At 49.4% G+C, this 21,636-nt stretch overlaps 1 protein-coding gene across 3 annotated transcripts in view; it reads left to right on the top strand.

The window, feature by feature from the left end:
* The first annotated feature begins 8,945 nt into the window (after positions 1–8,945).
* Positions 8,946–21,636, top strand: part of GTF3C5 (general transcription factor IIIC, polypeptide 5, 63kDa) — a 31,511-nt gene continuing 18,820 nt past the window's right edge. For 2 of the 3 annotated variants that reach the window (XM_011931155.1, XM_011931154.1), the window contains exons 1-3: positions 8,946–9,432; positions 18,396–18,615; positions 20,067–20,265. In XM_011931155.1, coding sequence (XP_011786545.1) covers positions 9,253–9,432; positions 18,396–18,615; positions 20,067–20,265 — 599 coding nt within the window. In that variant the 5' untranslated portion in view covers positions 8,946–9,252. The remainder of the gene's footprint in view (positions 9,433–18,395; positions 18,616–20,066; positions 20,266–21,636) is intronic. The other variant, XM_011931156.1, reaches the window with a different exon arrangement.

Raw genomic sequence — 21,636 nt, 5'->3', positions numbered from 1 at the left:
ATGAGGTCAGGAGTTCGAGATGAGCCTGGCCAACAGGGTGAAACCCTGTCTCTACTGAAAATACAAAAATTATCCGGGTGTGTGTGGTGGTATGCCTGTAGTCCCAGCTACTAGGGAGGCTGAGTCAGGAGAATCACTTGAACTCGGGAGGTAGAGTTTGCTGTGAGCTGAGATGGCGTCACTGCACTCCAGCCTGGGCAACATAGCAAGACTCTGTCTCAAAACAAACAAACAAACACGAAAGAAAGAGACAGCCGTTTAAATTGCAGTTAAAATCTTGTGTTTTCGGTTTTTATAAAAACATGCCTATGTGAATACAACGATAAGGGACCTACCAGGGCCTTCAAAAAGTCCATGCAATGGAGGGAATCTGATGCTTAATTTGTATTAGCTTTAATGTAAATTTCCCTCTGCCCGGTACATTCTAAAAAATATTTATTTTAGGAATACAACTCAATTTATGAACAGACTTTGAAATTCAGTACTATATGTATGTAACTTAATTTTGCTTCAGAATGACAAGTTGGTGAAAAGGGAGCATATCCTTTGGAACAGTTTATCCCACATGGAAATAAAAAGAAAATTGTGAAAACTCTGTATAAACCCCATCCCCAGATCCCCGTCATTTGCCACCCAGAATTGGAACTGTGTGGGGGAGTTCCAACCCACATCTTGATCCTGGATGTGGGTGTGTATATGGTCGGACCTGATCGGGAGCAGGCTGGTGCCCCCTGGCCCAGCACAGGGCTTCTAAGCATCACATGGTGCTCTACGCTCCTCAGGCTGGGTTCACCTTCCCTGGCTACTTCGCCCTTTCTTCCTGGTTGTCATGGGCACCGATGGTCACCAGGTGGCGATGTTGCCCAGGAGGACGCTCTGTTGCCATCTCGTGGCCAAAATTCAACACTACACCCTTCCACCTGCTCGGTGCAGGAATCAATTCCAGGCCAGGGAACGCTAAATAAATACCCACGGTGTGCTTCACAGACTGACGTGGCATCCCAGGAAGGAATATTCAGATTCTGGGACCCGAAGAAAACTTTTTTTTTTGAGGTGGAGACTTGCTCTGTCGCCCAGGCTGGAATGCAGTGGCACAATCTCAGTTCACTGCAGCCTCTGCCTCCTGAGTTCAAGCGATTCTCCTGCCTCAGCCTCCCGAGTAGCTGGGACTATAGGCGCCCGCCACCACGCCTGGCTATTTTTTTAAATTTTTATTTTTAGTAGAGATGGGGTTTCATTATGCTGGCCAGGCTGGTCTTGAACTGCTGGCCTCCAGTGATCTGCCTTCCTGAGCCTCCCAAAGTGCTGGGATCACAGGCGTGAGCCATTTTGCCCGGCTGCAAAGAAAACATTTTTCAAAGCCCTCCTTGTCTTCAGTTAGTAGAGGATCAATATTCCCCCACCCAGGCCCCATCACAGAAGGGCCTCCCCAGACAGTATTAAGTACTCAAGGCCCCAGACAGAAGTCAGGTGTGAGGGCTGTGGGGTAGCTAGAGTGTCAGCCCCCCCACCCCATGGGATTTGGTCGTGTCAATCAGTCAGTAGCCCCTTTTTTGCCTTGGGACACCTCAGCAGACAGTACAGCTGTGCGATGTTCCCCAGGTCTACAATCAGGGAGCAGGAGCTGGGCTTCAGCTGGATGCTGGGGCAACTGAGGGCTGGGCCTGGCATGTCCTTAGTGCTTGAGCACTAAGGGACCGTAGGTGGCAGGGCATGGGGGCGCCGGTCACTCCCTAACTTTCACACCACATGTGCCTGCTGCCCAGGGAGGATGTGAGCCTGTGTGGCTCTAGTTGAGAACTCACTCTGTGACTTCCCGGGGTCTGGAGGCGGTGGCTGGGGCTGGCAGGGCCGACTGCAGGGAAATGGTCAAAATGCGCTGGGTTAGGCTGGGCGCGGTGGCTCATGCCTGTAATCCCAGCACTTTGGGAGGCCGAGGCAGGCAGATCACCTGAGGTTGGGAGTTCGAGACCAGCCTAACCAACATGGAGAAACCTTGTCTCCACTAAAAATACAAAACTAGCCAAGAGTGGTGGTGCATGCCTGTAATCCCAGCTACTCAGGAGGCTGAGGCAGGAGAATCGCTTGAACCTGGGAGGCAGAGGTTGTGGTGAGCCGAGGTCATGCCATTGCACTCCAGCCTGGAGAACAAGAGCAAAACTCCATCTCAAAAAAACAAAATCAAACAAATAAAAAAATTAAAAAATTAAAAATGCGCAGAGCTTCGTTTTTCCCGGAAGCCCTCATTACCTAGTATTACATTAAACGTGGATTTCCTTTATTCACCTGCTGTCTATCTCTGCGAATCAAATGTGAGCTCTGTGAGGGCGGCGGCTGGCGGTTCTCTTGACTGCATGGTCTGAGCCCAGCACAGGATCGGGCACATCGCGGGAAGCATTTGGTAAATGGATGTCTGAGTGACTGCTGTGAAGTGACCAGTCTTAGTTCAGGCTACTAGAACAAAAACGTCATAGACTGGGAGGCTTAAACAACAGAAATTTATTTCTCGCAGTTCTGGAGGTTGGGAAGTCCCAGGTCAAGGTGCGGGCAGATACAGGGTCTGGCGAGGGCCCTCTTCCTGGCTGGCAGGTGACCACCTTCTTGCTGTGACCTCACACAGCAGAGTGGAATGAGCACGCACCTTGTCTCCTCTATGAGGGCACTAATCCCGCCATGAGGGCTCCACACTCGTGACCTAATCACCTCCCAAGGCAGCAACTGCTAATACCAGCTCAGGGAGTTAGGGTTTTAACACAGAGTCTGGAGAGTGGGTGGGGACAACACTTGCTGCAATTCAGCCACCCAGGCTGGGCTGCGACATTTACACCATCTGCCCCCAGTGATGGTCAGTACCTCAAAGAGGACCCCAGTCTGGAAATGGGTGGTCTCTGGTCCCATAGGAGGCGTAAGGAATGAAGGGGGAAGGCCTGACTTATAGTGAGTGAGCTCCAGTAACTGAAGAGAAGAAAACTTGACCTGCTTATGCCTGAAAAGGTTATGACCCGGCCGGGCGCAGTGGCTCATGCCTGTAATCTCAGCATTTTGGGAGGCTGAGGCGGGTGGATTATGGGGTCAGGAGTTTGAGACCAGTCTGGCCAACATGGTGAAAACCCATGTCTACTAAAAATACAAAAATTAGCCGAGTGAGATGGCACGGCCCCGTAGTCCCAGCTACTCGGGAGGCTGAGGCGAGAGAATTGCTTGAACCCGGGAAGCGGAGGTTGCAGTGAGCCGAGATCATGCCGCTGTCCTCCAGGCTGGGCAACAGAGGGAGACTCCATCTCAAAAAGGAGAAAAAAAAAAAAAAGAAAAGAAAATGTTATGACCCCAAAATGAATCCCGGAAATGCTCTGAGAATTCAAGGACTCCCTGATCTGTATTCATCTCCTGAGGTGGCTGTAAGAAATCGCCACACACTGGGTGGCTGAAAACACAACACAAATGTGATTTTCAGAGCTCTGGAGGCCAGCAGCCCGGCAGCAAGGTGACAGTTCCCCCCTCGCAGTCACACCATGGGAAATGAAACATTTAAGCCAAAAAAATGTTCAAATCAAGCAGGGCGGTGCCCACGCACAGAAGTGAGGCCCAACAGAAGCGGACTCATCCTCCTCCTCGTGCCGACAGCAGCTCAAAGCTTCTCAGTGGTAAAGCTTCTGCCAGGTCCTGGCTAAGGCCAAGATTCAGCCTAAAACCCAAACCATCCCGGAGGGGGACAGCTCCTTAGTCCCTTCAGCAGGAGGGTCCCTGAGTCTGGAAAGAGGACCTCAGCTCCAAGGGGTGGTGGTGGAAGATGCACCCTTCTGTGTCTCGTGCCATGGGTCCCCACCTGTGGGCGGCAAGCCACCCAGGTGCCCAGGCAAGAGACCGAGGGCACGGGCTGTTCCAGTGTAATAAAATATATAAAATAACAAGAGTTATACTAGATATAGGTCATAGACATGATTATATATAAGTATCACTAATCATTAGTTTGTAGTAATTACTCTTTATTCCAATATTATAATAATCCTTGCTCTACAGTCATAACCTAGGAAAAACCAGGCCATACAGAGATAGGAGCTGAAGGAACATGGTGACAAGTGACCAGAAGACAAGTGCGAGCCTTCTGTTATGCCCAGGCAGGGCCACCAGAGGGCTCCTTGGTCTAACAGTAACACCAGCATCTGGGAAGACGCCCGTTGCCAAGCAGACTGTGGTCTAGCGGTGGCGTCAGTGCCGAGGAAGAGCACCCTCTACTTAGTAGACTGGGAAAGGGAGTCTCCCTTTCCCCGGGGGAGTTTAGAGAAGACTCTACTCCTCCACCTCTTGTGGAAGGCCTGACATCAGTCAGGCCCGGCCGCAGTCATCCGAAGGCCTAACCGTGTCCCTGTGATGCTGGTCCACTTTCATGTTTCATCCTGTACACCTGGCTCTGCCTCCTAGATAGCAGTAGCAAAGTTAGTGAAAGTACTTAAAGTCTCTGATATGCAGAAATAATGGCGTAAGCTGTTTCTCTCTCTCTCTCTCTCTCCGCCTCGGCTGCCAAACAGGGAAGGGCCCCCTGTCCAGTGGACATGTGACCCCCGTGACCTTACCTATCACCGGAGATGGTTCACACACTCCTTACCCTGCCCCCTTGTCTTATATCCAATAAATATCAGCACAGCCAGGCCACTGGGGCCACTACCTGTCTCCATGTCTTGGTGGTAGTGGTCCCCCAGGCCCAGCTGTCTTTTCTTTTATCTGTTTGTCTTGTGTCTTTATTTCTATGATCTCTCATCTCTGCACACGGGGAGAAAAACCCACGGACCCTGTAGGGCTGGCCCCTACACCCACTCTTTCACCTGAGTAACAAACGCTCGTTGCCAGCACCCAAGCTTCAGGAGCTCCGAATCTCTCCCGTGTGGAAGTGGCACATAGAGGCTGCCCCCCCAACGCCCAGTGTGCCCAATCCAGCCCACAGGAGGTGGCTAGAGCTGCAGAGCCCTTCTGTCCAGTGGGATGAGATCTGCCACCCCACAGCGGGGCAAGATGCAAGAAGGATGCCGCATTAGTCTGTTTTCTGCTGTTATAACAGAATATCCCAGACTGGGTAATTCCTATAGGAAAGACATTTATTTCTTGTAGTTCTGGAAGCTGAGAAGTTCAAGGACACGGTGCCAGCATCTGCTAAGGGTCTTTGTATTCTTGCTGTGCCATGACATGGTGGAGGGCACACATGCAAGAGGGCAGGAGAGAGAGAGAGCTGGACAGAGTTTGCCTCTATGACAAAGAGATAAGCAACTCACTCCCACAACAGCGACATTAATCCATGCATGAGGGCAGAGCCAACATTAATTTATTCATGAAGGCGGACAGATTAAGTTTCCAACACATGAAATTTGGGGGACATTTTCAAACCATAGCATATGCCCTGAATCCAGGCAGAGAAAGTGTCCCCTCAGTGCACAGGTACTGTCACAGCTGCCTGCTCTAAATGCTGCAAGGTTTTGGAGAACGTTAAAGCTACTTTGTTGTCATCGTTGTTGTTGCTGAGATGGAGTCTCACTCTATCACTCAGGCTGGAGTGCAGTGGCATGATCTCCGCTCACGGCAACCTCCACCCGCTGGGGTCAAGCGAGTCTCCTGCCTCAGCCTCCTGAATAGCTGGGATTACAGGCATGTGCTCCCACACGTGGCTAACTTTTATATTTTTGGTAGAGACGGGTTTTCACCATGTTGGCCAGGCTGGTCTTGAACTCCTGACCTCAAGTGATCCACCCGCCTCAGCCTCCCAAAGTACTGGGATTACAGGCATGAGCCACCGCTCCCGGCCAAAGCTACTTTTTAACTGGGTTCCTGATCTTTCTTGGCCCGTCTCTGCTCCCAGCCTGGCCTTACTGCTCCTTCCTCTGACCTTCTGCTTTGAATCTCAGGCAGGACCAAGTCTCATCTCAAAAAGTTTGGTCTGACGCCCTGAGATTGGTCCCTTGTCTTCCCCTCACACCCAGCCCCGCTCCTCACTTCCTGTGCACTAAAGGACACTCCTCGTCTGACAAGCCTTGATGTAGTGTCCCCATGACCATGCCCTGACCCGGGGCTCAAATAAGTCAAGTGACCTCATTCAGTTGTTCAATAAATACTTCCTGAGCCCCTGCTCTGTGCTCAGCCCCATGCAAGGCAGTGGTGACAGTGGGAAGACAGTGGTGAATGAGACAGACGTGATCCCTGTTCAGAGGAAGTTGCCACTCAAGTGGAAAAGTAAAAAAGAAAAAAATAGAAAAAAATAATAGTGCTTCTGGCTCCATGATACAGTGAGTTTGGAGCCCCAGGCAGAGAGGATGGCACCAAACTAGTGTTTTGGGGTCAGGGAGGATTTACTAGGCAAAGTGACGTCTAAGACAACGACCTAAAGGGAAGGGGCAGTTAGCTAGGTGGTGGGACAGAGATGATGGGGCGTCACTGGAGGCGGGGACGGACTGCGATCTCATTCTAGAAAGATCACTCTTGCTTCAGTAAGAAGGAAAAATAGAGCAAACTAGAGGGTCACTGGATTACAGGGTGGGCTCACTAAGGCTCCAGGTGGTTTGGAGTCAGCTTTGCAAGTTCAGAAACTCAATCTCTTCAATACCCAGAGGTGGGAGTGCCATATTTAGAAGATTTAAAAATCACCTAGCTAAATATGAATCTCAGATAACACATATTTAGTATAAATATGCCCCAAATATTGCATAAATTCAAATTTAACTGTGTGTTCAATATTTTATTGGCCACCTCTACCAACAGTGACCAAGTCTTCAGGACTGTCTTATGTGCATCAAACTCACAGGGATCTGATGTAAATACACCAATTTATTGATTTACAATTGCAGGCAAGGTTAAAATATACATGGTATTCAGATTCTCCTTTCTGGAAAATGAAACGATCAGAAGATTGACTGGTGAACATGTTCTTTCAAAGCTTTGGGGCTCCTGACCCAGCCTTCCAATTACAATACATTTCACATTGAGGTTACACTTCAGACTGTATTCAGTGGGCTGAATTCATGCAGCCATTTCTTCTGCCTTCTTAAACCCATCGAGAGCAATCAGGTACTCTTCTGATTAAGAAATCACAGGCTGGGCACGGTGGCTCACGCCTGTAATCCCAGCATTCTGGGAGGCCGAGGTGGGCGGATCATGATGTCGGGAGATTGAGACCATCCTGGCCAATGTGGTGAAACCCCATCTCTACTAAAAATACAAAAATTAGCTGGGCATGGTGGCGCATGCCTATAATCCCAGCTACTTGGGACGCTGAGGCAGGAGAAACGCTTGAACCAGGGAGTTGGAGGTTGCAGTGAGCCAAGATTGCGCTATTGCATTCCAGCCTGGTGACAGAGTGAGGCTCTGTCTCAAAAAAAAAAGAAAAAGAAAAAGAAAGAAAGAAAAGAAATGACTTTAGGCAACATAGTCAGACCCCATTGCCACACACACGCACATACATAAATGCAAAATTAGTCGGGCATGGTGGTGCATGACTGCAGTCCCAACTATTTGGGAGAGGCTGAAGCAGGAACATCACTTGAGCCCGGGAGTTCGGGAGTGCAGCGAGCCAGGATCAAACCACTACACTCCAGCCTGGGTGACAGAGGGAGATCCTGTCTTAAAAAAAAAAAAGAAAAAAACTTCAGAAACTTGGGGTACCCAGAGCCAAGAGCAAGGGGTCACTGGCTCTTACTAATTTCTGGCTGTAATGCAAGTGGCGTGATCATAGCTCACTGCAGCCTCCAACTCCTGGACTCAAGTGATCCTCCTGCCTCAGCCTCCCAAAGTGCTGGGATTATGGGCATGAGCCACTGTGCTCGGCCATGGTTCTCGTCTCCCAATATCCTCAAACCCAGTCCCTTCATCTCTTGCCTGGTTTATCTGAATTCACTTTCGACCCCTTTGATCTATTCTCCACACAACAGCCAGAGAGTTCTTTCAAATATATGAATGGGATCACTGCTCCGCATAAAACCCTTCAAGGGACTGGGCGCGGTGGCTCACGCCTGTAACCCCAGCACGTGGGGAGGTCAAGGCAGGCGAATGACTTGAGGTCAGGAGTTCGAGACCAGCCTGGCCAACATGGTGAAACCTCGTCTCTACTACAAATACAAAAATTAACCGGGCATGATGGTGGGCCCCTGTAAGCCCAGCTACTCGGGAGGCTGAGGCACCAGAGTAGCTTGAACCCGGGAGGCGGAGGCTGCAGTGAGCCGAGAAAGCGTCACTGCACTTTAACCTGGGAGACACAGCGAGATTTCTTCTCAAAAAAAGAGAAACCATCAGGGGCTCTCCACAGCACTGGGAAGCAGCCAGCCCGACGGGCGGACCCTTTTCGTGGGTGAAGGTCTCTGACCTCGGTCGGCCTCGGACCTCATCTCCTCGCTGTTTGAGGGGCCACACTCCCAGCTCCGGGGCTTCGCAGCAGCCCCGTGCGCCTCCCAGACAGACGCTGTTCTTCCCGCTGCTTCTCGAATAGGGCCCAGCACACAGTAGACGCTTAATGTCTGCCTAACAGACGAACGCCGCCTTCGGCCCCGAGCCGACGCTTCGGGGCTTTCTGTGGAAGCGGGGCAAGTGGTTACAGCACAGTTCCCCCGCGCTCGCCTTTTCCACATCCAGTTCCGCGAGGCCCCCCGCAGGCGCCGTTAGAAACCTAATCCCGAGAGGGTTGCAAGAGTTTGGGAAAAGAAGCGCCAACAACTACAGAACCCAGGCCGAGCCTGACCCGGAAATCAATTCTCAGCCGGGACCTTTTCCCACCCAAGCAGGCGGGTCGGAAGTCTGCCTCTGGCCCGCCCCCGAGCTGTCATTGGGTGGAATAACCAGAAGAGGGCAGGGACGTGGTCAAACTCTAGTTCTTTATTGGTTAAAACGTATGGAACTGGAGGAGAAGGTGGCACCTAGCTACCTCCGGACTGCTCATTGGCTAAGAAAAAAAACTCCCTCGGCCCTCGGACTCTCATTGGCTGAAGTCGAGGGAGGGTGGTGTCTTATTATCCTCTGGGTCGCAAGGTGGCTAGTAGGAGAGAGTGGTGCTTGCCACGCCCCGTCGGCTAACCCGCTTCATTTTAAACAAAAAGTGGAAGACACGGCGGTCGTTTCCCTGAAGCCATGGGGCCGCCCATGGGCCATGTGCTCCCCGGAGGCCCTGGAGTCTTGCTGAGCCCGGGGAGTTAGGGCGTCGCGAGCGGTGAGGAAGCCCGGAACGATTCCTTCGCGGAACCATTGAGGCGAGGCCTCTGGGAGCACTTTGTGGGACGGACCATGGCGGGCCCTGCCAGACGCGCAGGGATGGCGGCGGAGGCGGCCGATCTGGGGCTGGGGGCTGCTGTCCCCGTAGAGCTGCGGCGGGAGCGACGCATGGTGTGCGTGGAGTACCCGGGCGTGGTGCGTGATGTGGCTAAGATGCTGCCGACTCTGGGCGGCGAGGAAGGCGTCTCCCGGGTAAGGGGCTGGGAATGTCCGTGTTGGAATAAGAGCTCCGAGTCTCAAAGAAAACGAGCACTCGAAGGATTTCTCAGCAAGGGAAGTTTAGCAAATTTATGCAGAAGGGTGCTGCTCGCTCTTATGGCGGCAGCCAGAGCTAACTGAACAAAGGAGGGAAAGGTTTTTGGTTTTTTTTGTTTTTCAGACAGAGTTTCGCTCTTGTTGCCCAGGCTGGAGGGCAGTGGCGCGATCTCCGCTCACTGCAAGCTCCGCCTCCCGGGTTCGAGCGATTATCCTGCCTCAGCCTCCCGAGTAGCTGGGAGTAGCTGGGATTACAGGCGCCCGCCACTGCACCCTGCTAATTGTGTGTTTTTAGTAGAGATGGGGTTTCCCCATGTGAAGGGGTGGCCTTCCCCTCCACACCTGTGGGCATTTCTTGTTAGGTGGAGCGAGAGACTTGAGAAAAGAAATGAAACACAAAGTATAGAGAAAGAACAAGTGGGCCCAGGGGACCGCGCTCAGCATACAGATGACCCACGCTGGCACCGGACTCTGAGTTCCCTCAGTATTTATTGATCATTATCTTTACCATCTTAGAAAAAGGGAGGTGGCAGGATAATAGGATCCTTGTAGGGAGAAGGTCAGCAGTAAAGACATACGAATAAAGATCTCTGTGACCTGAATAAGTTTAAGGACAAGTGCTGTGCCTTGATATGTGTTTGCAAACATCTCCATAAACCTTTTTAGTGCATAAAGAGCAGCACTGCCGCTAGCACGTCCCACCTTCAGCCCTGAGGGGCGGTTTTCTCCTTTCTCAGTAAACAGAACATACAATCGGGTTTTACGCCTAGATGTTCCATTGCCCAGGGACGGGCAGGAGACAGATACTTTTCTCTATCTCAACTGCCAAGAGGCCTTCTTTCCTCTTATACTAGTCCTCCTCAGCACAGACCCCTCACAGGTGTCAGGCTGGGGAACGATCAGGTCTTTCCCTTCCCACGAGGCCATATTTCAGACTATCACATGGGGAGAAACCTTGGAGGATACCTAACTTTCCTAGGCAGAGGTCCCTGCGACTTTCTGCAGTGTATGTGTCCCTGGATACTTGAGATTAAGAGAATGATGATGACTTTTAACCAGCAAGCTGCCTTCAGGCACTTGTTTAATCACGTCCTGCACAGCCCAAAATCCGTAAAACCTTGAGTCACCACAGCACATGTCTCTTGCAAGGACAGGGTTTAGGATAGGGTCACAGATTAACAGCATCTCAAATACAGAACAAAATGGAGTCTCTTACATCTACTTCTTTCTATATAGACACAGTAACAGTCTGATCTCTTTTTCTTTTCCCCACAACCATTTTGGTCAGGCTTGCTGGAAATAAATTTTGGGTGCCACAAAGAAGAATCAGCACTCTGGCAAAAAGTTTTCTCAGCAAGGCAAATTTACTTCTATAGAAGGGTGCGTGCGTCTTGCTGATGAAGCAGTGGCGAGAGCACACCAACAAGGGAGGGGAAGGGGTTATCCCTTATGCAGCTAGTCTCTACTGCTGTGTCTTTCCCATATTGGCTAGGGTTGGACCGCACAGTCTAAGCTAATTCCCGTTGGCTATTTCAAAGAAGGCAGGGACACAGGCCTGAGTGGCAGGGTGAGTAGTTTCGGTGGGAAGGATGGTTACAGAGCAGGTAACTAAGGATGACTAAGGACAGAGCAGGTGATAGAAGCTAGGAAGGGGCTGTTTACTGAAACTAGAGGCAAGGAGGTGTAAAGAACGAGGAGTTAAACTTTAATATATATATAATATTTATATATTTATTAAATATATAAATATCTTTCTATATCTATATATCTCTCTCTATATATATATATATTTTTTTTTTGAAACAGAGTTTTGCTGTGTCGCCCAGGCTTGAGTGCATTCATGCCATTTTCCTGCCTCAGCTTCCCAAGTAGCTGGGACTACAGGCACCCGCCACCACGCCTGGCTAATTTTTTGTGTTTTTAGCAGAGACGGGGTTTCACTGTGTTAGCCAGGGTGGTTTCGATCTCCTGACCTCGTGATCTGCCTGCCTTGGCCTCCCAAAGTGCTAGGATTGCAGGCGTGATCCACCGTGCCCGGCGGAAGTTAAACTTTAAAATGGAGAACAAAGAACAGGGAAGCTGAACATACTAACATATTGGTTCCTTGAAATGGAACTCATAACTCATTGTATTTGTTAATTTTCCCCCTCTTGAATTTAAAGGAAGGTAACAGGCTGAAATCTTTGGAGAGGAATTTACTGTGTGCTACAGGCTGGTCTCAAACTCCTGAACGCAGGTGATCCACCAGTCTCTGCCTCCCAAAGTGCTGGGATTATAGGCGTGAACCACTGCGCCCGGCCTGGAAGGGGTTTTTATCCCTAACGCAGTCAGTCCCTGTTTTTGTGACCTGTCCCTACTGGTTGGAGTTGGACCACACAATCTAAGCTGATCTCAACTGGCTATTTCAGATAGAACCATGGTGTGGGTTACAGTGGCAGGATGAGCGATTTCAGTGGGGAGAATAGTTTGGGCGGGAAGGGCAGTTAAACACAGCGGGGAACTAAGGGCGAGGAGGCACAAAGAACAAGGAAGTTAGGCTTTGAAGATGGAGAACAAAGAACAAAGGAGTTGAACGAGCTGAATCTTTGAAGAAGAATTCAGTGTATCTAACAGTTTCCCCCTCTTGATTTTCATAATTCTTCCTCTTCAAACCTTTTCAGCATGTCTTGACTTTGCTGTTCTCCTTGGTTTTCTAAAAGTAGAAGTTTGTCTGAATAAGGCGGGGGGAAATTGGAGGTTTTAGTGAGAGCTGTCTCAATAAGTCTTTGTATTAACCTTCGGGCACAGGGTATGATACAGCATCCTACGAGAATAAACATGCTTATTACAATGGCAAGGGAGATAAGGATCGAGGACATAAGTCCTTTCCACCTGCCAAACCATCTTCCCATTAGATCAGCGAAGGGATCGTTTATCCCAGAATTTTAAGCTAGCTCATTGGGTAAAGCAGTAAGACCTTGCAGTGCCTTTGTTATGATTCCGTCAGGAGCAGTATTATTAGGGATAAAAATACAACTTGGGTTCCAGTCGTGACACAAACCACACCCCTCTCTGCTAGTATCATTTCTAATACTATTCTATTTTCCCAAGCCATTTGACTGGTGTGTCCTAGTTGTTCAGCTATTCCTTTGATAGCATCCCTAGTATAATTAACAAATTGTTACTGGTTGTAATAGATGTAATTTATCCAGTCCACATTTTTATTTATAGTTAGCCACCAGAAAAACATAGACTCAGATCCTGCAGCTATTCAATTACGAGCCTTAAATTCATCAGGTACCCCTTGGGGAACTCCAATGGCATCTATATAAACATGAGGGTCAAAGGCACCATGGGGGGCATCTCTTACTCTATAGTGCCTTGTTTTTACTTCTTCTGGTTGATGAAATGCCAGAATGAAAGGGATGTCCAGTTGGATCGGAGCACAAGTACCACTCCAGTTACTTGGCAGAGTATCCAGTAATGGTCCACCACAATGTCACCATACATCCGCTCAGGATGACTAAGGGCAGACTCATGGGTAAGCTCTTGGAAGGGCTTAAGCTCACTGCATCCTGTTAGATCTCCAAGGAATGCCAAATTTTCCATCACAAGAGACACAAAGTAAAATTGGCATTGAGAGACGGTAGCTGGATAGCCCTTGGGGGCTGACCCGCAGGGTGTTGAACTTCAGGGAACGGCAGAGAGAGAGCTTGGCACGATTTGTCACCCCAGGCTGTGGGGTCCTGGAAAAGAGCTACCTAAGCCCATGCCCGCTCGGCTGGAGGACCATCCAAGAGGAAAGGGGACAATGTGGGCCTCTGGTCTACCGTGTGCACAAGCATAACAATTGCTTTTGTTTAAAGTGCGGACGGAATATTTAATCCATTCTATCCAGGCATCTGCATCTCCGTACCCTGTTTCAGTTGCTGGGGTTTGCTTTAGGTCTCTTACTTCTACAACTGCTACTTTGTCTGGGTCGTCCTGGAGACGGGAGGGGAACGCTGGACCTGATATGTTTGGGGAGGGCGTTGGGTCCCATACGTTCCTTGGACCCTGGGTCTGGATTTCTTCATTGTTTTTAGCTGCCAATGGTCCAGCCAACCTTAGAGAGAGGGTTCCTATGGGATCCCGCCCTGTAACGTCTGTTCTTAACCCATACCCTCCAAATACAGAGGGTTCTTGGGCCATTGTTTGGGGATTATCTGTAATTAGCAATAAGGGGTTACACTTCAGTGGCTTACAATTTGGTGGAGTGGAACCACGGATAAGTTGGAGTTTTTGTTAAGCGTTTCCGCAGCTTATTTAAAGGAGGGGGTTGGCTGTCCACCCGCCATATTAAGTGGTCCACCAAACATTTGCCCAGTCACCACAGGGGCCCTTTAAGGCTCCATACTTATACTTGTCTGACTCTGCGATATGGACATAGATACTTACCTACATTGGATAGCTGCCTTTGAGCTTATTCGTAGCCGTACAGGATAACTGAACAGGCGTCAAACTGAAGGGTCAAGGGATAATTAGCCTCAGTCACACTGATGACAAGATGACCTTCTGTTGGAAAGAAAAGGAAAAATAAACAAGTGATTATTAAGCCCTTTTTAGGGTTAGTCAGTGTGGTGGAGGTGGGTCCTGGGGTGACAGCCCATTTTTCCCTGTCTGTGGAAGTTACTCCTTTCACCCCTGTGTAGTGCCCATCCCTTTTCAGCCGTTCGGATCACTGTTTCAGTAGTTAAGAGTACCAGATAAGGCCCTTCCCAAGCTGGTTCGAGTTTTCCCTCCTTCCAGCTTTTGATGAGCATGTGATCCCTAGGCTGGTGCTGGTGTGCTGGAAACTCTAGGGGTGGCGTCTGTGCTAAGAGGCCTTTAGTCCTGCTGGAGGATAGACCAAGTTTATAGTTTTTGAGAAACTGATCTTTTGTTTCAAATGTAGCAACGTCAGCAGTGGAGTGTAGATAAGACAACCCATATAGCATTTCATAAGGTGGTAAGCCAACATCTTTCCGAGGGGCAGTTCGGATTCTTAACAAGGCAATGGGAAAGCATTTAGTCCATGGCAGCCGAGTCTCTAAGACTAATTTGGTTAAGTGGCTCTTCAGAGTTTGGTTCATTCTCCACTCTTCCTGATGAAGGTGGGTGCCAGGAAGTATGGTATTCCAATGCTCTATCTAGTACTTGGGCTAGTTTCTTGATGACATGTGCAGTGAGATGAGTCCCATTATCTGAATCAATATTTTCTATTAATCTATTAAACCTGGGTATAATATTCTCAGTCAGTGCTTTAACTACATTATTAGCAGTTGGACTTGCAAAGGGAATAGGTTCCATCCAGTGCATAAAGTGATCTGCTATCACTAATAAGTACTTTAGGCAACCAATTGGGGGCATGTCGGTGTAATCAATTTGGATGCTGTGGAATGGTCTTAACCCTGGACTCCTTTCCCCAAGGGGTGGTTTTCTTAGGGTCTGCTTATTAGTCTTTTTGCATGTTAGACAACTATCTGTAACTTGTCTTGCCAGAGTATAAATTCCTTTACATCCCTAAACCCTGAGAACTGCGTCACACACGGCTTGGGTCCCCAGTGAGTTCTTTGATACAGCTGAGATAAGACTTCTCTCATGAGGGTTTGGATAACAATTCTCTTTGGTCTGATAATACCCATTTCCCTTCAGGATTCTCTTTGGCCCCTGTTTTTATTAATTTCTCTTTTTCAGTTGAAGAGAAAATGGGAACTACAGTCAGGGGAGGAAGACAAGGGGTTAGGTGAAAAGTGAGCATTTCAGAGGAAATAGTGGCTTGTTTGGCTATTTGATCTGCCAGGTTATTCCCTCGACTTTCACAAGAAGGACTTTTCTGGTGTCCTGGGACATGGACAGTAGCTATTTCTTCTGGCAGCTGGAGGTTACCTAATACTTGGGTGATTAATTCCTTGTGGACAAGGTCTGGGCCTTTGCTATTAATGAGACCTCGTTGGGTCCAAATTTTTCCAAATGTATGAGCTACCCTGAAGGTGTACTTGGAATCAGAATAAGTAGTTCCTTCTTGGTTTTGCAAGTGCTCTAAGGCTTGATTCATTGCAAACAATTCACATGTTTGGGCTTACCAAATGATTGGGCGGCCTTCCTGACTCTCCTTCTGCAAGGTCTTCCCTGTAGACTGCTGAATATTCATTATGTCTTTTTCCTTCAGTTACCCTGGAAGAGCCATCTATAAATAAGTGCTGCCCTGTTTTGAAAGGGGTCTCCCTTACGTCGGGCCTGAATCTAAACACTCATGCTCAGGTCCTTTTAGATTTGGATTCCCTGTTAGGAAACCTTGTGGGTCAAGTGAATTACAGAGGTTGGTGTTAAATCACCTCACTCACAGGATGGCTTCATACTTTAAAGTTTTTGAGTCAGTGAGCCGTCTCCCTGCTTCCTGGTTTAAGATAGTTCTAACTTGATGAGGCGTGCTCACAACTGAATTTCCCCCAAAGATCAGCTTTCTGCTTTCTTCAGTTAACAAAGTGGTAGCCGCGATGGATTGGATACATTCAAGCCATCCACAGGTTACTGGATCTAAAACTTTCGACGGCAAGACCACAGGTTGCCAGTGACCCCCATGTTCTTGAGTAAGTACTCCTAAAGCTAGCGCCTTGTTTAATGAAAAGGTGAGATGGCTTTTCTAGGGAAGGCAGGGCTAGGACAGGGCAGTTACGAGCAGATGTTTTAGTTCTTCAACCCAGTGGATTTCTTCAGAGGTCCACAGAAGAGGGTCAGGCTTTTCTTAGGCAAGCTTTAGGTATAAAGGTTTTGTTTTTAGGGCGTTTGAGTCAATCCGTAAGCGGCAATATCCAGCCAATCCTAGGAATTATTCTGAGTTCCTGCTTAGTTTTAGGCAAAGGTAAGGACACAATTCCTTCAACTTGTTCGGGCCCTGTCCTTGGTTCGCCCTTACTTATCGAGTGTCCTAGGTATTTAATTTCTGGCTCTATGAATTGAAGCTTTCCCTTTGAAATCCTTAACCCTTTTCCTTGCAAATGGTTAAGGAGGTGGACGGACAGGGCAGCTCTCTGTTCCATAATTTCACCAGATACCAGCAGGTCATCCACGTATTGGAGCAGGCATATGCGTTTTGGGGTAGAAATTTGTTCTAGAACTTGTTCTAGAATCTGACCAAAGAGGTTAGGGGAGTCTGTGAAGCCTTGGGGAGAACTGTCCATCAATACTGTTGCTTCCGTCCAGAATGGAGATCTTCCCATTTGAAAGCAAAAATGTCTCGGCTGTCCTTAGCCAAGGGGCATGCCCAAAAAACATCCTTTAAATATATGACTATAAACCACTGATGGTCGCATGGAATTTTGCTGAGGAGGGTGTAAGGATTAGGGACAACAGGGTGAGTATTCTGGAATATCTGGTTGATGGCCCAGAGGTTTTACGTTAGTCGGTATGACCCATCTGACTTTCTTACAGGCAGTATTGGGATAAGGGGACATTACAGGGTTCAAGGAGCCCGTCCCTAATGAGACTTTCAATGATAGGTTTTAGGCCTATTCTTTTTTTTTTTTGAGACGGTCGCCCAGGCTGGAGTGCAGTGGTGCGTTCTCGGCTCACTGTAAACTCTGCCTCCCAGGTTCACGCCATTCTCCTGGCTCAGCCTCCTGAGTAGCTGGGACTACAAGCGCCCGCCACCACGCCTAGCTAATTTTTTTGTATTTTTAGTGGAGACAGGGTTTCACCATGTTAGCCAGGATGGTCTCGATCTCCTGACCTCATGATCCGCCCGCCTTGGCCTCCCAAAGTACTGGGATTACAGGCATGAGCCACCACCCCTGGCTTCTTCTTTTATATTATTCTCTTGATTTATGGCTTTGACAGAATCCTTCCTCTCGCTAACCTCAGGGATCATGTGTACCCAGCGACAGCGTGAGCACTTTGGGAAGGGACCTTCATTACCCATTCAGTCTCCTCATGTTTCTTGAGCACCTCCCTGTGCCAGGCCTGTGCTTGGGTTCATTCCCACCCCATCAGGACTCAGGTGTGTGTTTCATGAGGAGGAGATTCCCGAGGACAAAGTCGTCTTCATTCTCTCCCTAGGTAGTTCCTGATCACGTCCTAAGGGCCAGACCCTGTGCTGGGTGTTGGGAGCCAGCTCACCAGCACGTAGGTGACCTCATCCCTGTTCACATTGTTGGTGCTTTCATATGCACACATCCGATGCTCATTGTGACCCAGCATCGGGCAAGTATTCATTCAGATGGAAGTGGCACATGTTGAATGTCTACCATGAGTTAGGCACCAAGCACTGTGCTTTATTCATATTGAACCATAACAGTCCTATGACATAGATGCTATTCTTGGGGTTTTTAAGGAGAGGGACCCAAAAGGGTGTTGGTATTCAGTCTCATATGCTTGGAAAGCTAGAGGTAACAGCAAGTCAGAGCCCAAATGGTTGTTACTGATTGATTTAATCTCATTTGGACCTCGAAACATTTGCATGTGAGACTGAATACCAAGACCGTTTATGGTGGGTAGTTGTTAGAGTAGGTAGCCCTAGACAAGCCACTCCACCCTGCACCAAGCATGAGTTCCCTCCAAGATAAGGGTGATAGTACCTCCCCTCAAGTGTGGCCAGAGGACAACCTGACGCCCCACACTGAGCAGGCACTTGATACATGATGGCATTTACTTAATTGGCACTTGTCATCTCCAACTTCACTACTTCTTAGAAGGAAGGAGACGATTCTCATTTTCTCCACTAGATAAAAACTAAGATACATGGGTTTAAAAAATGAGCCTTTTGGAATTAAGAGTCCAGAATGAAACGTGAGCCTCCTGGCCCTTCCTGGATCACTGTCAGACTTCTTTTGAGAGAGGAGCAGCTTCTCACTGGCTGCTTGGCTTGTCACTGCCTCACTCTGTCTCCTTTGGCCTTACTACAGATCTACGCGGACCCCACCAAAAGGCTGGAGCTGTACTTCCGGCCCAAGGACCCGTACTGCCACCCAGTGTGCGCCAACCGCTTCAGTACCAGCAGCCTGCTGCTCCGCATCAGGAAGAGAACAAGGCGGCAGAAAGGGGTGCTGGGCACTGAGGCCCACTCCGAGGTCACATTTGACATGGAGATCCTTGGCATCATCTCCACCATTTACAAATTTCAGGGTAACTGAAATCTGTTCTTGCAGTGTCTGGTTATTTCAGGGCCGACCATCTCAGCTGCCTGCAGGAGCTGTGTGGGTCATCTGCATCAGTGAAGGGGGCCAGGATATGCCCAGGCAGGAGGGCAGGGGCTGTGGGGACACAGCAGGGCACAGGCCCCATCCAGGAGGCAGCCTTTCTTCCCTCCAGCCAGCAGTTCCCCTGAGACTGTGGGCTCATTGCTGCCAATCGTCAGCGTTGTTAAGCTAGAAATCTCATAACTTTTAATGAAACCATTGTATGGGACCAAATAAAACTGGTCAGTAGACCTCCTCCAGTCTTTCCCCCACCACAGTGTCTTGAACCTTCTCTTGGTCTTGGCTACTGTTGGTCTTGCCCATCTAGCTGCTGAAGCCCCTTGAGACCTTCTGCTCCTCTGAACTCTCAGCAGGTTGAACGTCCCTCGTGGAGCCCTCAATCAGGTTTGCCACCTACAAGGAACCCCAGGGAGGAAGCAATAAGGCAAGGGAGGGAGACGGGAGTGAGAAAGACATAGACTGGCATTGTGCCTGCCTGAGCCCTGCCAGTTTCTTTGGGAGGTGGCTTGGCTTCCCTGAGCCTCAGTTTCCTTGTCTGTGCAGTGCGGGCTGCAGAGCCTGCTCCTTAGGCCCTTGTGAAGATTCCGGGAGGCAGTGCCCGTGAATGGGCCAGGCTCTGGACCACAGGAGGTGCCTGGCATATTACTAACAAGCCTTAGAGATGGCTGAGTTACAGCTGCAGGTCTAGGCAGAATCTGAAGAGTTTAAAGATTGAGAAGGGAAAAGAGGACTAGAAGAGAAAAGAGGGGAAGAAGAAAGTGAAATGAAGGAGAAGCAGGACCTGGGGTCCCGTGGGTTGGGCATTTTCAGTGGCAGTCATTCTGGTGGGTCATGGCATTCACCAAAGAGGGCTGTTCTTTCTGGGAGAAGGTTTCCCAAGTGATTCTAAAACATTACACCTCGTATTTTTTATCGAATTGAACCAACACCTTGCTGCTCAGTGTGTGTCTCTGAACTGGCAGCATCAGCCTCACCTGGGAGCTTGGCAGAAATGCGCCGTGTCAGAACCTGCATTTAGCAAGATCCCGGGTGATTCATATGCATGTTATTAGGTTGGTGCAAAGGTAATTGCAGTTTTTACAGTTAAAAGTAACATACATCTAAGAAGCACTGACCTGGACTCCATCCTCACCTGTCATGTAGCTACCCACCTCCCCAAAATAATTTTTATGTAAGTGACTTGGACTGCATCAAGCCAACTTTGCAGAAGCATTTGGGAAGGGTGTGTTTTCCTGCCACCCTCACCCTGCAGCCTCCACCATATGGCCCACTCAGCACCTCCCTAAGCAGACACGGGTGTCGGTGTGTGGCAGCTGCCCATTCCCAGACAGGTATCCCTGGACTCATTGTCTGCCATCTGCCCACCTTTCTTTCTAGGAATGTCTGACTTCCAGTACTTGGCCGTGCATACGGAAGCAGGCGGCAAGCATACGTCAATGTATGACAAGGTGCTCATGCTCCGGCCTGAGAAGGAGGCCTTTTTCCACCAGGAGCTGCCGCTTTACATCCCGCCACCTATCTTCTCCCGGCTGGACGCTCCGGTGGACTACTTCTACCGACCAGAGACCCAGCACCGGTAAGGCCCCTCTCCATGCGGCCTCAGTTCTCCATCCTGAAAATAGGATGGGCTGGGCACGGAGGCTCACGCACTGTGTGTGGTGGTGCACACCTGTAATTCCAGCTACTCAGGAGGCTGAAGCTGAGGCTGGAGAATCGCTTGAACCCGGGAGGCGGAGGTTGCAGTGAGCCAAGATTGCGCCACTGCACTCCAGCCTGGCTGACAGAGGGAGACTCTGTCTCTAAAAAAAAAAAAAAAAGAAAATGGGATGATAGTAGTACCTACCCAACAGAGGTACTGGGATTGAATTTAAAAAGTACGTGCAGTTCTCGGCACAGGGCTGAGTACAGAACAGGACCTTAGTAAGCAGTGGCCTGTGTGATCACCAGGTTGGCCTCACTCCTGAGGACAGTGCAAAAAATGTGACTGTGGGACATGTGGGTTCCTGCTGAGAAATGTCCTTTGGCTTAATCCCCGGTCATGGCTGACCAGCCAGTCTCTGGACCTTGCTGTCACTAGTAATGACACTACCTAAGCAAGCCGCCTGGGAACGTCCCACTCTCTGACCCCAGCTTTTTCCTACTGCCTTTGTTCCCCGTAGCCTCACTGTCCCTGTCCCTGGCAGAAATTTCACAGCCTCTTGATCATCTGTCCCTCCCCTGCCCTCCTCTCTTTGCCACACTCACCTGCCAAGCCTCGGTCCCACTTCACCCCAGCTGTTTACCCTTTCCTGGTCTGCCCTGTGCAGCTGGAGGTCGCCTCAGGGAACCCCTGACCCTGCCCGTCGCCCAGTGTCATCCTTCTCAAGGCATCTGTGACTCTCACAGCTCTCGCCTGCTCTGTACTTGGTTATGGTCTGTGTCCCCTCCCGAACATGGTGCCTCTCCTGAGGACAGGCGCTCACTCTCTCTCTCATCAGTAGTGGGTTTCTCCTATGCTGAGAGCTATGAAAAGCCACATGGCCGTGACTCATAGTGCAGCCACTGCCACCCACCACACCTCCTATGTGCACAGCCTGCCCAAGCCCACATGCAATTCAGATGAAATGAGTTTTGTAACTCAGAAGTTCTTGACATAATTAGAGACCCCTGGGGCTGTTGGAAAGGCAGGCCTGGGCATTGTCAAATGTTCAAATTGTCAAATGCCACACACTGACATAGAAGAATAGGATTTCCTTTATATAAAATCCAAGATTGACTACTATGAAAACAAAATGAGGAAAACAAGTTTGAAAATACCCAACTGGGGGCTGGGTGCAGTGGCTCACGCCTGTAATCCCAGCACTTCGGGAGGCTGAGGCGGGCAGATCACAAGGTCAGGAGATCGAGACCATCCTGGCTAACCCGGTAAAACCCCGTCTCTACTAAAAATACAAAAAATGGCCGGGCG

This window comes from Colobus angolensis, unplaced genomic scaffold, assembly GCF_000951035.1.
Source record: "Colobus angolensis palliatus isolate OR3802 unplaced genomic scaffold, Cang.pa_1.0 Scaffold9, whole genome shotgun sequence".
NCBI lineage: Eukaryota > Metazoa > Chordata > Mammalia > Primates > Cercopithecidae > Colobus > Colobus angolensis.
The sequence above is the reverse complement of the archived record's forward strand: the minus strand, read 5'-3'. Positions and strand labels throughout refer to the sequence as shown.